The 12,172-nt window shown below is 36.3% G+C and overlaps 2 protein-coding genes across 2 annotated transcripts in view; one reads left to right on the forward strand and one right to left on the reverse strand.

Annotated features, from left to right (window-relative positions):
- Window positions 1–8,567, reverse strand: part of LOC133661310 (small subunit processome component 20 homolog) — a 10,661-nt gene extending 2,094 nt beyond the window's left edge. The window contains exon 1 of the mRNA XM_062064439.1: window positions 8,459–8,567. Within this exon, the coding sequence (XP_061920423.1) occupies window positions 8,459–8,567 (109 nt within the window). The remainder of the gene's footprint in view (window positions 1–8,458) is intronic.
- LOC133662466 (FYVE, RhoGEF and PH domain-containing protein 4-like) overlaps window positions 1–12,172 on the forward strand; it is a 205,945-nt gene that overhangs the window by 81,110 nt on the left and 112,663 nt on the right. The gene's annotated exons all lie outside the window — the stretch shown is intronic.

The following is a 12,172-nucleotide window of genomic DNA, read 5'->3' on the forward strand; positions in this document are numbered from 1 at the left end:
AATATAAAACATATATATATATATAAATATATATATAAATATAAAACATATATATATATAAATATATATATATATATATATATATATATATATATATATATATATATATATATATATATAAATATAAAGCATATATGTACATATAAATATATATATATAAATATATATATATATATATATATATATATATATATATAAATATATATATATTAAAAATATATATATATATATATATAAATATACATATATATATAAATATATATATAAATATATATATATATATAAATATATATATATATATATATATATATATATAAATATATATATAAATATATATATATATATATATATATATATATATATATATATAAATAAATATATATATATATATATAAATAAATATATATATATATATATATATATATATATATATATATATATATATATAAATATATATATATATATATATATAAATATATATATATATATATATATATATATATATATAAATATATATATATATATATATATATATATATATATATATATATATATATATATATATATATATATATAAATATATATATATATATATATATATATATATATATATATATATATATATATATATATATATATATATATATATATATATATATATATATATATATATATATATATATATATATATATGTATGTTTTTTTTAAATACAGAACTGTACATTTATTAGCAAATGCTATTTAGTCAAAGAAATGGCATACGTGTTAGTGGACATTTGTACCACATGAACCTACCACCCACTAGCACATGGAATTTGCTGCTAATATACCCTGAGTCATTCAATGTGTATTATCATATTTAGTTGTTTTTTCATACAGAACTTTACGTTTATTAAGTGAAAGAAATGCCATACATGTTAGTGGACATTTGTACTACTCGCTCCCTCTAGCACACGTGGATGACTCTCCAAACCAAGCAGATGTTACTTTTTAGCAACCACCCTGCCGGTGTTTTTATTGGCATACGACGCAAGTTACGTCACACCCTCCGCTCCCTCGGCCCGCCCGCTCAGACATTTCCCACAATGCCCTTCTTGCGAGAAGCAAACGCCCAGAAGTTGTCGCTCTCAGCAGTTTTTTCCAGAAGTAGGAGGAGAAGAGAAGGTGGCGAGGGTCCCACAAGACACATGAGTGGGAGAAAAAGCATACGCTGTCATTTATGGCCACAGCTGCTCGCTCAGGACTTACGTAAAAACACTTCTTTTTTCCACCAGGGAAAGATTGTGGAAAGATTTTTTTTAATTCTATTTTTAATTTTTTTTTAGCTTTGTTTAAAAGTGCCAAGTCTGTATGAAGTAGATGTCTGACCAGGGATTTAAGTACTTTTTGACATTAACATGCACATTTTTATAGCCAATTATGTAGCCCAACAACTCAGTCATATAACTTGGTACTTGACACATGCTAACTGTGAGAATGCTAACATGAGCATTCGAGCATACTAACATTAGCATGCTAATTTTTTTTAGCCAATTTTGCAGCCTAACACCTCAGAGTCATATAACTTGGTACTTTATACATAGTAGCTGTTAGCATGCTAACATTAACATTCTAGCATACTAACATTAGCATGCAAATTATTTTAGCCAATTTTGCAGACAAAGCCCTCGGTCTAAAATAACTTGGTACTTGACACATGGTAACTGTTAGCATGCAAACAGTTAGCATTCTAGCATGCTAACTTTATTTTTTTCAAATTTTACAGCCGAAAACATCAGAGCCATATAACTTGGTACTTGATACATGCTAACTCTGAGCATGCTAACATGAGCATTCGAGCATACTAACATTAGCATTCTAATTTTTTTTAGCCAATTTTGCAGCCAAACACCTCAGAGTCATATAACTTGGTACTTTATACATGCTAGCTGTTAGCATACTAACATTAGCATGCAAATTATTTTAGCCAATTTTGCAGACGAAACCCTCAGTCTAAAATAACTTGGTACTTGATACATGCTAACTGTGAGCATGCTAACATGAGCATTCGAGCATACTAACATTAGCATGCTAATTTTTTTTAGCCAATTTTGCAGCCAAACACCTCAGGGTCATATAACTTGGTACTTTATACATGCTAACTGTTAGCATGCTAACGTTAACATTCTAGCATACTAACATTAGCATGCAAATGATTTTAGCCAATTTTGCAGACGAAACCCTCGGTCTAAAATAACTTGGTACTTGACACATGGTAACTGTTAGCATGCTAACAGTTAGCATTCTAGCATGCTAACTTTATTTTTTTCAAATTTTACAGCCGAAAACATCAGAGCCATATAACTTGGTACTTGATACATGCTAACTCTGAGCATGCTAACATGAGCATTCGAGCACACTAACATTAGCATTCTAATTTTTGTTAGCCAATTTTGCAGCCAAACACCTCAGAGTCATATAACTTGGTACTTTATACATAGTAGCTGTTAGCATACTAACATTAGCATGCAAGTTATTTTAGCCAATTTTGCAGACGAAACCCTCAGTCTAAAATAACTTGGTACTTGACACATGGTAACTGTTAGCATGCTAACAGCTAGCATTCTAGCATGCTAACTTTATTTTTTTCTAATTTTACAGCCGAAAACATCAGAGCCATATAACTTAGTACTTGATACATGCTAACTGTTAGCATGTTAATTGTTAGCATTAGAGTGCTAACTTTTTTAGCCAACTTCGAAGCGGAACGCCTCAGCTCATATAACTTGGTACTTGACACATGCTAACTGTGAGCATGCTAACATGAGCATTCGAGCATACAAACATTAGCATGCTAATTTATTTTTTTTTAGCCAATTTTGCAGCCAAACACTTAAGAGTCATATTACTTGGTACTTTATACATGCTAGCTGTTAGCATGCTAACATTAACATTCTAGCACACTAACATTAGCATGCAAATTATTTTAGCCAATTTTGCAGACGAAACCCTCGGTCTAAAATAACTTGGTACTTGACACATGGTAAATGTTAGCATGCTAACAGTTAGCATTCCAGCATGCTAACTTTATTTTTTTCAAATTTTACAGCCGAAAATATCAGAGCCATATAACTTAGTACTTGATACATGCTAACTGTTAGCATTTTAATTGTTAGCATTAGAGTGACAACTTTTTTAGCCAACTTCGAAGTGGAACGCCTCAACTCATATAACTTGGTACTTGACACATGCTAACTGTGAGCATGCTAACATGAGCATTCGAGCATACTAACATTAGCATGCTAATTTTTTTTAGCCAATTTTGCAGCCAAACACCTCAGAGTCATATAACTTGGTACTTTATATATAGTAGCTGTTAGCATGCTAAAATTAACGTTCTAGCATACTAACATTAGCATGCAAATTATTTTAGCCAATTTTGCAGACGAAACCCTCGGTCTAAAATAACTTGGTACTTGACACATGGTAACTGTTAGCATGCTAACGGTTAGCATTCTAGCATGCTAACTTTATTTTTTTCAAATTTTACAGCCGAAAACATCAGAGCCATATAACTTGGTACTTGATACCTGCTAACTGTGAGCATGCTAACATGAGCATTCGAGCATACTAACATTAGCATGCTAATTTTTTTTTAGCCAATTTTGCAGCCAAACACCTCAGAGTCATATAACTTGGTACTTTATACATGCTAGCTGTTAGCATGCTAACATTAACATCCTAGCATACTAACATTAGCATGCAAATTATTTTAGCCAATTTTGCAGACGAAACCCTCGGTCTAAAATAACTTGGTACTTGACACATGGTAACTGTTAGCATGCTAACAGTTAGCATTCTAGCATGCTAACTTTATTTTTTTCAAATTTTACAGCCGAAAACATCAGAGCCATATAACTTGGTACTTGATACATGCTAACTATTAGCATGTTAATTGTTAGCATTAGAGTGCTAACTTTTTTAGCCAACTTCGAAGCGGAACGCCTCAACTCATATAACTTGGTACTTGATACATGCTAACTGTGAGCATGCTAACATGAGCATTCGAGCATACTAACATTAGCATGCTAATTTTCTTTAGCCAATTTTGCAGCCAAACACCTCAGAGTCATATAACTTGGTACTTTATACATGCTAGCTGTTAGCATGCTAACATTAACATTCTAGCATACTAACATTAGCATGCAAATTATTTTAGCCAATTTTGCAGACGAAACCCTCGGTCTAAAATAACTTGGTACTTGACACATGGTAACTGTTAGCATGCTAACAGTTAGCATTCTAGCATGCTAACTTTATTTTTTTCAAATTTTACAGCCAAAAACATCAGAGCCATATAACTTGGTACTTGATACATGCTAACTATTAGCATGTTAATTGTTAGCATTAGAGTGCTAACTTTTTTAGCCAACTTCGAAGCGGAACGCCTCAGCTCATATAACTTGGTACTTGACACATGCTAACTGTGAGCATGCTAACATGAGCATTCGAGCATACTAACATTAGCATGCTAATTTTTTTAAGCCAATTTTGCAGCCAAACACCTCAGAGTCATATAACTTGATACTTTATACATAGTAGCTGTTAGCATGCTAACATTAACATTCTAGCATACTAACATTAGCATGCAAATTATTTTAGCCAATATTGCAGACGAAACCCTCGGTCTAAAATAACTTGGTACTTGACACATGGTAACTGTTAGCATGCTAACAGTTAGCATTCTAGCATGCTAACTTTATTTTTTTCAAATTTTACAGCCGAAAACATCAGAGCCATATAACTTGGTACTTGATACCTGCTAACTGTGAGCATGCTAACATGAGCATTCGAGCATACAAACATTAGCATTCTAATTTTTTTTAGCCAATTTTGCAGCCAAACACCTCAGAGTCATATTACTTGGTACTTTATACATGCTAGCTGTTAGCATACTATCATTAGCATGCAAATTATTTTAAGCCAATTTTGCAGACAAAACCCTCAGTCTAAAATAACTTGGTACTTGACACATGGTAACTGTTAGCATGCTAACAGTTAGCATTCCAGCATGCTAACTTTATTTTTTTCAAATTTTACAGCCGAAAACATCAGAGCCATATAACTTGGTACTTGATACATGCTAACTATTAGAGTGCTAACTTTTTTAGCCAACTTCGAAGCGGAACGCCTCAACTCATATAACTTGGTACTTGACACATGCTAACTGTGAGCATGCTAACATGAGCATTCTAGCATACAAACATTAGCATGCCAATTTTTTTTTTGCCAATTTTGCAGCCAAACACCTCAGAGTCATATAACTTGGTACTTTATACATGCTAGCTGTTAGCATGCTAACGTTAACATTCTAGCATACTAACATTAGCATGCAAATTATTTTAGCCAATTTTGCAGACGAAACCCTCGGTCTAAAATAACTTGGTACTTGACACATGGTAACTGTTAGCATGCTAACAGTTAGCATTCCAGCATGCTAACTTTATTTTTTTCAAATTTTACAGCCGAAAACATCAGAGCCATATAACTTGGTACTTGATACATGCTAACTCTGAGCATGCTAACATGAGCATTCGAGCATACAAACATTAGCATTCTAATTTTTTTTAGCCAATTTTGCGGCCAAACACCTCAGAGTCATATTACTTGGTACTTTATACATGCTAGCTGTTAGCATACTAACATTAGCATGCAAATTATTTTAGCCAATTTTGCAGACAAAACCCTCAGTCTAAAATACCTTGGTAATTGACACATGGTAACTGTTAGCATGCTAACAGTTAGCATTCCAGCATGCTAACTTTATTTTTTTCAAATTTTACAGCCGAAAACATCAGAGCCATATAACTTGGTACTTGAAACATGCTAACTATTAGAGTGCTAACTTTTTTAGCCAACTTCGAAGCGGAACGCCTCAACTCATATAACTTGGTACTTGACACATGCTAACTGTGAGCATGCTAACATGAGCATTCTAGCATACAAACATTAGCATGCCAAATTTTTTTTTGCCAATTTTTCAGCCAAACACTTCAGAGTCATATTACTTGGTACTTTATACATGCTAGCTGTTAGCATGCTAACATTAACATTCTAGCATACTAACATTAGCATGCAAATTATTTTAGCCAATTTTGCAGACGAAACCCTCAGTCTAAAATAACTTGGTACTTGACACATGGTAACTGTTAGCATGCAAACAGTTAGCATTCTAGCATACTAACAGTTAGCATTCCAGCATGCTAAATTTATTTTTTTCAAATTTTACAGCCGAAAACATCAGAGCCATATAACTTAGTACTTGATACATGCTAACTGTTAGCATGCTAATTGTTAGCATTAGAGTGCTAACTTTTTTTGCCAACTTCGAAGCGGAACGCCTCAGCTCATATAACTTGGTACTTGACACATGCTAACTGTGAGCATGCTAACATGAGCATTCTGGCATACAAACATTAGCATGCTAATTTTTTTTTTTTAGCCAATTTTGCAGCCAAACACCTCAGAGTCATATAACTTGGTACTTTATACATAGTAGCTGTTAGCATACTAACATTAGCATGCAAATTATTTTAGCCAATTTTGCAGACGAAACCCTCAGTCTAAAATAACTTGGTACTTGACACATGGTAACTGTTAGCATGCTAACAGTTAGCATTCCAGCATGCTAACTTTATTTTTTTCAAATTTTACAGCCGAAAACATCAGAGCCATATAACTTAGTACTTGATACGTGCTAACTGTTAGCATGTTAATTGTTAGCATTAGAGTGCTAACTTTTTTTGCCAACTTCGAAGCGGAACGCCTCAACTCATATAACTTGGTACTTGACACATGCTAACTGTGAGCATGCTAACATGAGCATTCTGGCATACAAACATTAGCATGCTAATTTATTTTTTTTAGCCAATTTTGCAGCCAAACACCTCAGAGTCATATTACTTGGTACTTTATACATGCTAGCTGTTAGCATGCTAACATTAACATTCTAGCATACTAACATTAGCATGCAAATTATTTTAGCCAATTTTGCAGACGAAACCCTCGGTCTAAAATAACTTGGTACTTGACACATGGTAACTGTTAGCATGCAAACAGTTAGCATTCTAGCATGCTAACTTTATTTTTTTCAAATTTTACAGCCGAAAACATCAGAGCCATATAACTTGGTTCTTGATACATGCTAACTGTGAGCATGCTAACATGAGCATTCGAGCATACAAACATTAGCATTCTAATTTTTTTTAGCCAATTTTGCAGCCAAACACCTCAGAGTCATATAACTTGGTACTTTATACATGCTTGCTGTTAGCATACTAACATTAGCATGCAAATTATTTTAGCCAATTTTGCAGACAAAACCCTCAGTCTAAAATAACTTGGTACTTGACACATGGTAACTGTTAGCATGCTAACAGTTAGCATTCCAGCATGCTAACTTTATTTTTTTCAAATTTTACAGCCGAAAATATCAGAGCCATATAACTTGGTACTTGATACATGCTAACTATTAGAGTGCTAACTTTTTTAGCCAACTTCGAAGCGGAACGCCTCAACTCATATAACTTGGTACTTGACACATGCTAACTGTGAGCATGCTAACATGAACATTCTAGCATACAAACATTAGCATGCCAATTTTTTTTTTGCCAATTTTGCAGCCAAACACTTCAGAGTCATATTACTTGGTACTTTATACATGCTAGCTGTTAGCATGCTAACATTAACATTCTAGCACACTAACATTAGCATGCAAATTATTTTAGCCAATTTTGCAGACGAGACGAAACCCTCGGTCTAAAATAACTTGGTTCTTGACACATGGTTAGCATTCTAGCATGCTAACTTTTTTTTTTTTTCAAATTTTACAGCCGAAAACATCAGTCATATAACTTGGTACTTTATACATGCTAACTGTTAGCATGCTAACATGAGCATTCTAGCATACTAACATGAACACGCTATTTTTTGTAGCCAATTTTGCAGCGGAATAACTCAGAGTCATATAACTCGGTACTTGACACATGCTAACTGTTAGCATACTAACATTAGCATACTAATTGTTTGAGACAGTTTTGTAAAAATTATATTTTTGTGTAAATAGATGGACTTAAATGACAAAAATTCAAATATTGTGCACATGATATTAAAAAGTACGGTCATGTCTCGGTCTGACGTGACCGAATCGTACAAAAACCTAAAAAAACAAACAAAAAAACAAGGAATTTTTTTGGAAAATATGAATGAAGTAAATCACTTTTACCTTCATAGAAAACTCGTGCTGGCGAAGACCACAAAGGTGAACATTCCTTAAGTTCATAGTGCTTCTCACCTTCTTGGCCAAGTTTGACACCCATGCTGTAACACATGAGCAAACACTGATTGACTTTCCAAAAAGAAAAAAAATGCATTTATGTTCTCATGTCTCCTTTGAGGACATTTTCAAATCGGTTCCGACATTTCTGAGCGTTGGCCTGGATTTGACGACGCGAGCGTGTTTTCATGGCCGTGGCCAGCAGCGTCTGCTTATTATCTCTGGCCTTCAAAGCGTACAGCAGACATCGCATTACGAGTACGTGACTCACAGCAAAACCGCTATGAGCCAGCAAGGCAAAGACTTGGAACGGATGTTTCCATCCGCGCTCTCTCGGCAACCGTCTGCGTTTTCCATCACGAGTGCTTTGCAAAAAAAGCTGCTATTCAGCAAGAAAGACTAAATAAATATGTATATTTTGGTTCATATTCAAATATGTGTAGATGACACTGGCTTACACATGTTAATGTTAGATATTGTGGTATTAGGAGGTGCAACAGTGACCTCTAGTGGCCACGGCCGCTCTCGGGAGTCAAAATAAAGCAATTTAAATGAGCTTTTAAAGGCCTACTGAAATGAATTTTTTTTATTTAAACGGGGATAGCAGATCTATTCTATGTGTCATACTTGATCATTTCGCGATATTGTCATATTTTTGCTGAAAGGATTTAGTATAGAACAACGACGATAAAGATTGCAACTTTTGGTATCTGATAAAAAAAAAAGGCTTGCCCCTACCGGAAGTAGCGTGACGTAGTCAGTTGAACATATACGCAAAGTTCCCTATTGTTTACAATGATGGCCGCATGAAGTGAGAGAGATTCGGACCGAGAAAGCGACAATTTCCCCATTAATTTGAGCGAGGATGAAAGATTTGTGGATGAGTAAAGTGCAAGTGAAGGACTAGTGGGGAGTTGAAGCTATTCAGATAGGGAAGATGCTGTGAGAGCCGGGGGTGACCTGATATTCAGCTGGGAATGACTACAACAGTAAATAAACACAAGACATATATATACTCTATTAGCCACAACACAACCAGGCTTATATTTAATATGCCACAAATTAATCCTGCATAAAAACACCTACGTGTTTGTTATGCTAGCTCCTAGCTCCTCTGCTAGCTCCTAGCTCCATAGAACACGCCAATACAATTCAAACACCTGATCAACACACACAATCACTCAGCCCAAAAGACCGTTCACCTAACCCAAGGTTCATAAAGCTTATATATTTTAAAAAAGTTACGTACGTGACGCGCACGTACGGTACGGTACGTGTTATGCTAGCTCCTAGCTCCTCTGCTAGCTCCTAGCTCCATAGAACACGCCAATACAATTCAAACACCTGATCAACACACACAATCACTCAGCCCAAAAGACCGTTCACCTAACCCAAGGTTCATAAAGCTTATATATTTAAAAAAAGTTACGTACGTGACGCGCACATACGGTACGGTACGTGTTATGCTAGCTCCTAGCTCCTCTGCTAGCTCCTAGCTCCATAGAACACGCCAATACAATTCAAACACCTGATCAACACACACAATCACTCAGCCCAAAAGACCGTTCACCTAACCAAAGGTTCATAAAGCTTATATATTTAAAAAAAGTTACGTACGTGACGCGCACATACGGTACGGTACGTGTTATGCTAGCTCCTAGCTCCTCTGCTAGCTCCTAGCTCCATAGAACACGCCAATACAATTCAAACACCTGATCAACACACACAATCACTCAGCCCAAAAGACCGTTCACCTAACCCAAGGTTCATAAAGCTTATATATTTTAAAAAAGTTACGTACATACGCAAAAAAAAGTTGCGCACATACGGTCAAGCGATCAAATGTTTAGAAGCCAAAGCTGCATACTCACAGTAGCACGTCTGTGTCTTTGTCATCCAAATCAAAGTAATCCTGGTAAGAGTCTGTGTTGTCCCAGTTCTCTACAGGCGTCTGTGTATCGAAGTCAAAAGTCCTCCTGGTTAGAGTCTCTGTTATCCGAGTTCTTCCATCTTGACTGCATCTTTCGGGAATGTAAACAAAGAAGCGCCGGCTGTGTACTGTTGTGGCTGACTACGTTCGAAAAATACGTCCATTTCGCACCGACAACTTTCTTCTTTGCTTGCTCAGCTTCCTTCTCCATAATGCAATGAACATGATTGCAACAGATTCACGAACACAGATGTCCAGAATACTGTGGAATTATGAAATGAAAACAGAGCTTTTTCGTATTGGCTTCAATGTGGAAGGCATACCCGTGTTCCCCGGTCTACGTCACGCGCATACGTCATCCTCAGAGGCGTTTCGAACCGGAAGTTTAGCGGCAAATTTAAAATGTCACTTTATAAGTTAACCCGGCCGTATTGGCAAATTTTCCAAGATGGCTGCGCTTCAGAGCAGCGGCTTCGTGCGAGCGCTCCTGGAAGTGTAGACCGATTTGGCAAAAATACCCCTCAATTCAGTCAATTTCATGGCTGGCTCACAGCGTGTTCACTCCGTGATCACTTACGACCGACTTACGATTCTGGATGTGGAGAGATCGGGCCATTTTGGGCTGATAGATGCGTGTACGATGGACCTGCTCGCTAGCTTGGGAATTCTTCGCGAGCTACATCCAGCAGTGGCCTTTGAAGCAGCGGCGTCGACTACCAGCGGAGACTGTCAGCGAAAGAGACGTAAGCGATGCGCTCGGAAGCAGAAGCGGGGGTGTCGGGCGGGGCTAACAACAAAGCTAAATGCTTTGTTGTTAGCGGGGCTAACGAAAAAGCTAAATGCTAATCCACAAAGAAGCGCTAATAAGGAGTCTGTTAAGCTAGAACTAGCCAGCGCCAGGCTGGATAATCCCTGCACACATAGCAATTCTTCTAGAATAATATACAACTCACATAATGTTTTTTCTGCGTCAGAGGTGGACATGCATTTTACTGAGGTGGCAAACAATCTAAAAATTCCTGTCATATCAATTCCTAGATATGGTCGAAATTATTTAAAGTGCACTATGCATAATAAACGTAACATTATTAATATTGCTACTACGGATACTTTCAACAAAAACTCCTCAAAACAGCCCACTACCTATAATATGGGCTTTTTAAACATAAGGTCATTGTCTTCCAAAACGTTATTAGTTAATGAAGTCATCAGAGACAACAATCTTGATGTCGTTGGTCTAGCCGAGACCTGGCTCAAACCAGACGAATTTTTTGCGCTGGGTGAGGCGTCTCCTCCTGGCTATGCGGGAACGCATATTGCCCGCCCCATTAAAAGGGGTGGGGGTGTTGCACTAATATACAACAAAAACTTTAGCCTTACCTCGGACCTAAATAATAAATATAACTCGTTTGAGGTGCTTACTGTGAGGTTTGTCACACCGCTGCCTCTGCACCTGGCTGTCATCTACCGCCCCCCTGGGCCCTATTCGGACTTTATCAATGAATTTTCAGAGTTCGTTGCTGATCTAGTGACGCACGCCGACAATATAATCATAATGGGAGACTTTAACATCCATATGAATACCCCATCGGACCCTCCATGCGTGGCGCTCCAGACTATAATTGATAGCTGTGGTCTTACACAAATAATAAATGAACCCACGCATCGCAACGGTAATACGATAGATCTAGTGCTTGTCAGGGGTGTCACCACCTCTAAAGTTACGATACTCCCGTACACTAAAGTAATGTCCGATCATTACCTTATAAAATTCGAAGTTCTGACTCATTGTCAACAAACTAATAATAATAATAATAACTACTATAGCAGCCGCAACATTAATACTGCCACAACGACGACTCTTACTGACCTACTGCCTTCAGTAATGGCACCATTCCCAAATTATGTGGGCTCTATTGATAACCTCA

The sequence above is a fragment of the Entelurus aequoreus genome, linkage group LG12 (assembly GCF_033978785.1).
Source record: "Entelurus aequoreus isolate RoL-2023_Sb linkage group LG12, RoL_Eaeq_v1.1, whole genome shotgun sequence".
NCBI classification, from domain to species: domain Eukaryota; kingdom Metazoa; phylum Chordata; class Actinopteri; order Syngnathiformes; family Syngnathidae; genus Entelurus; species Entelurus aequoreus.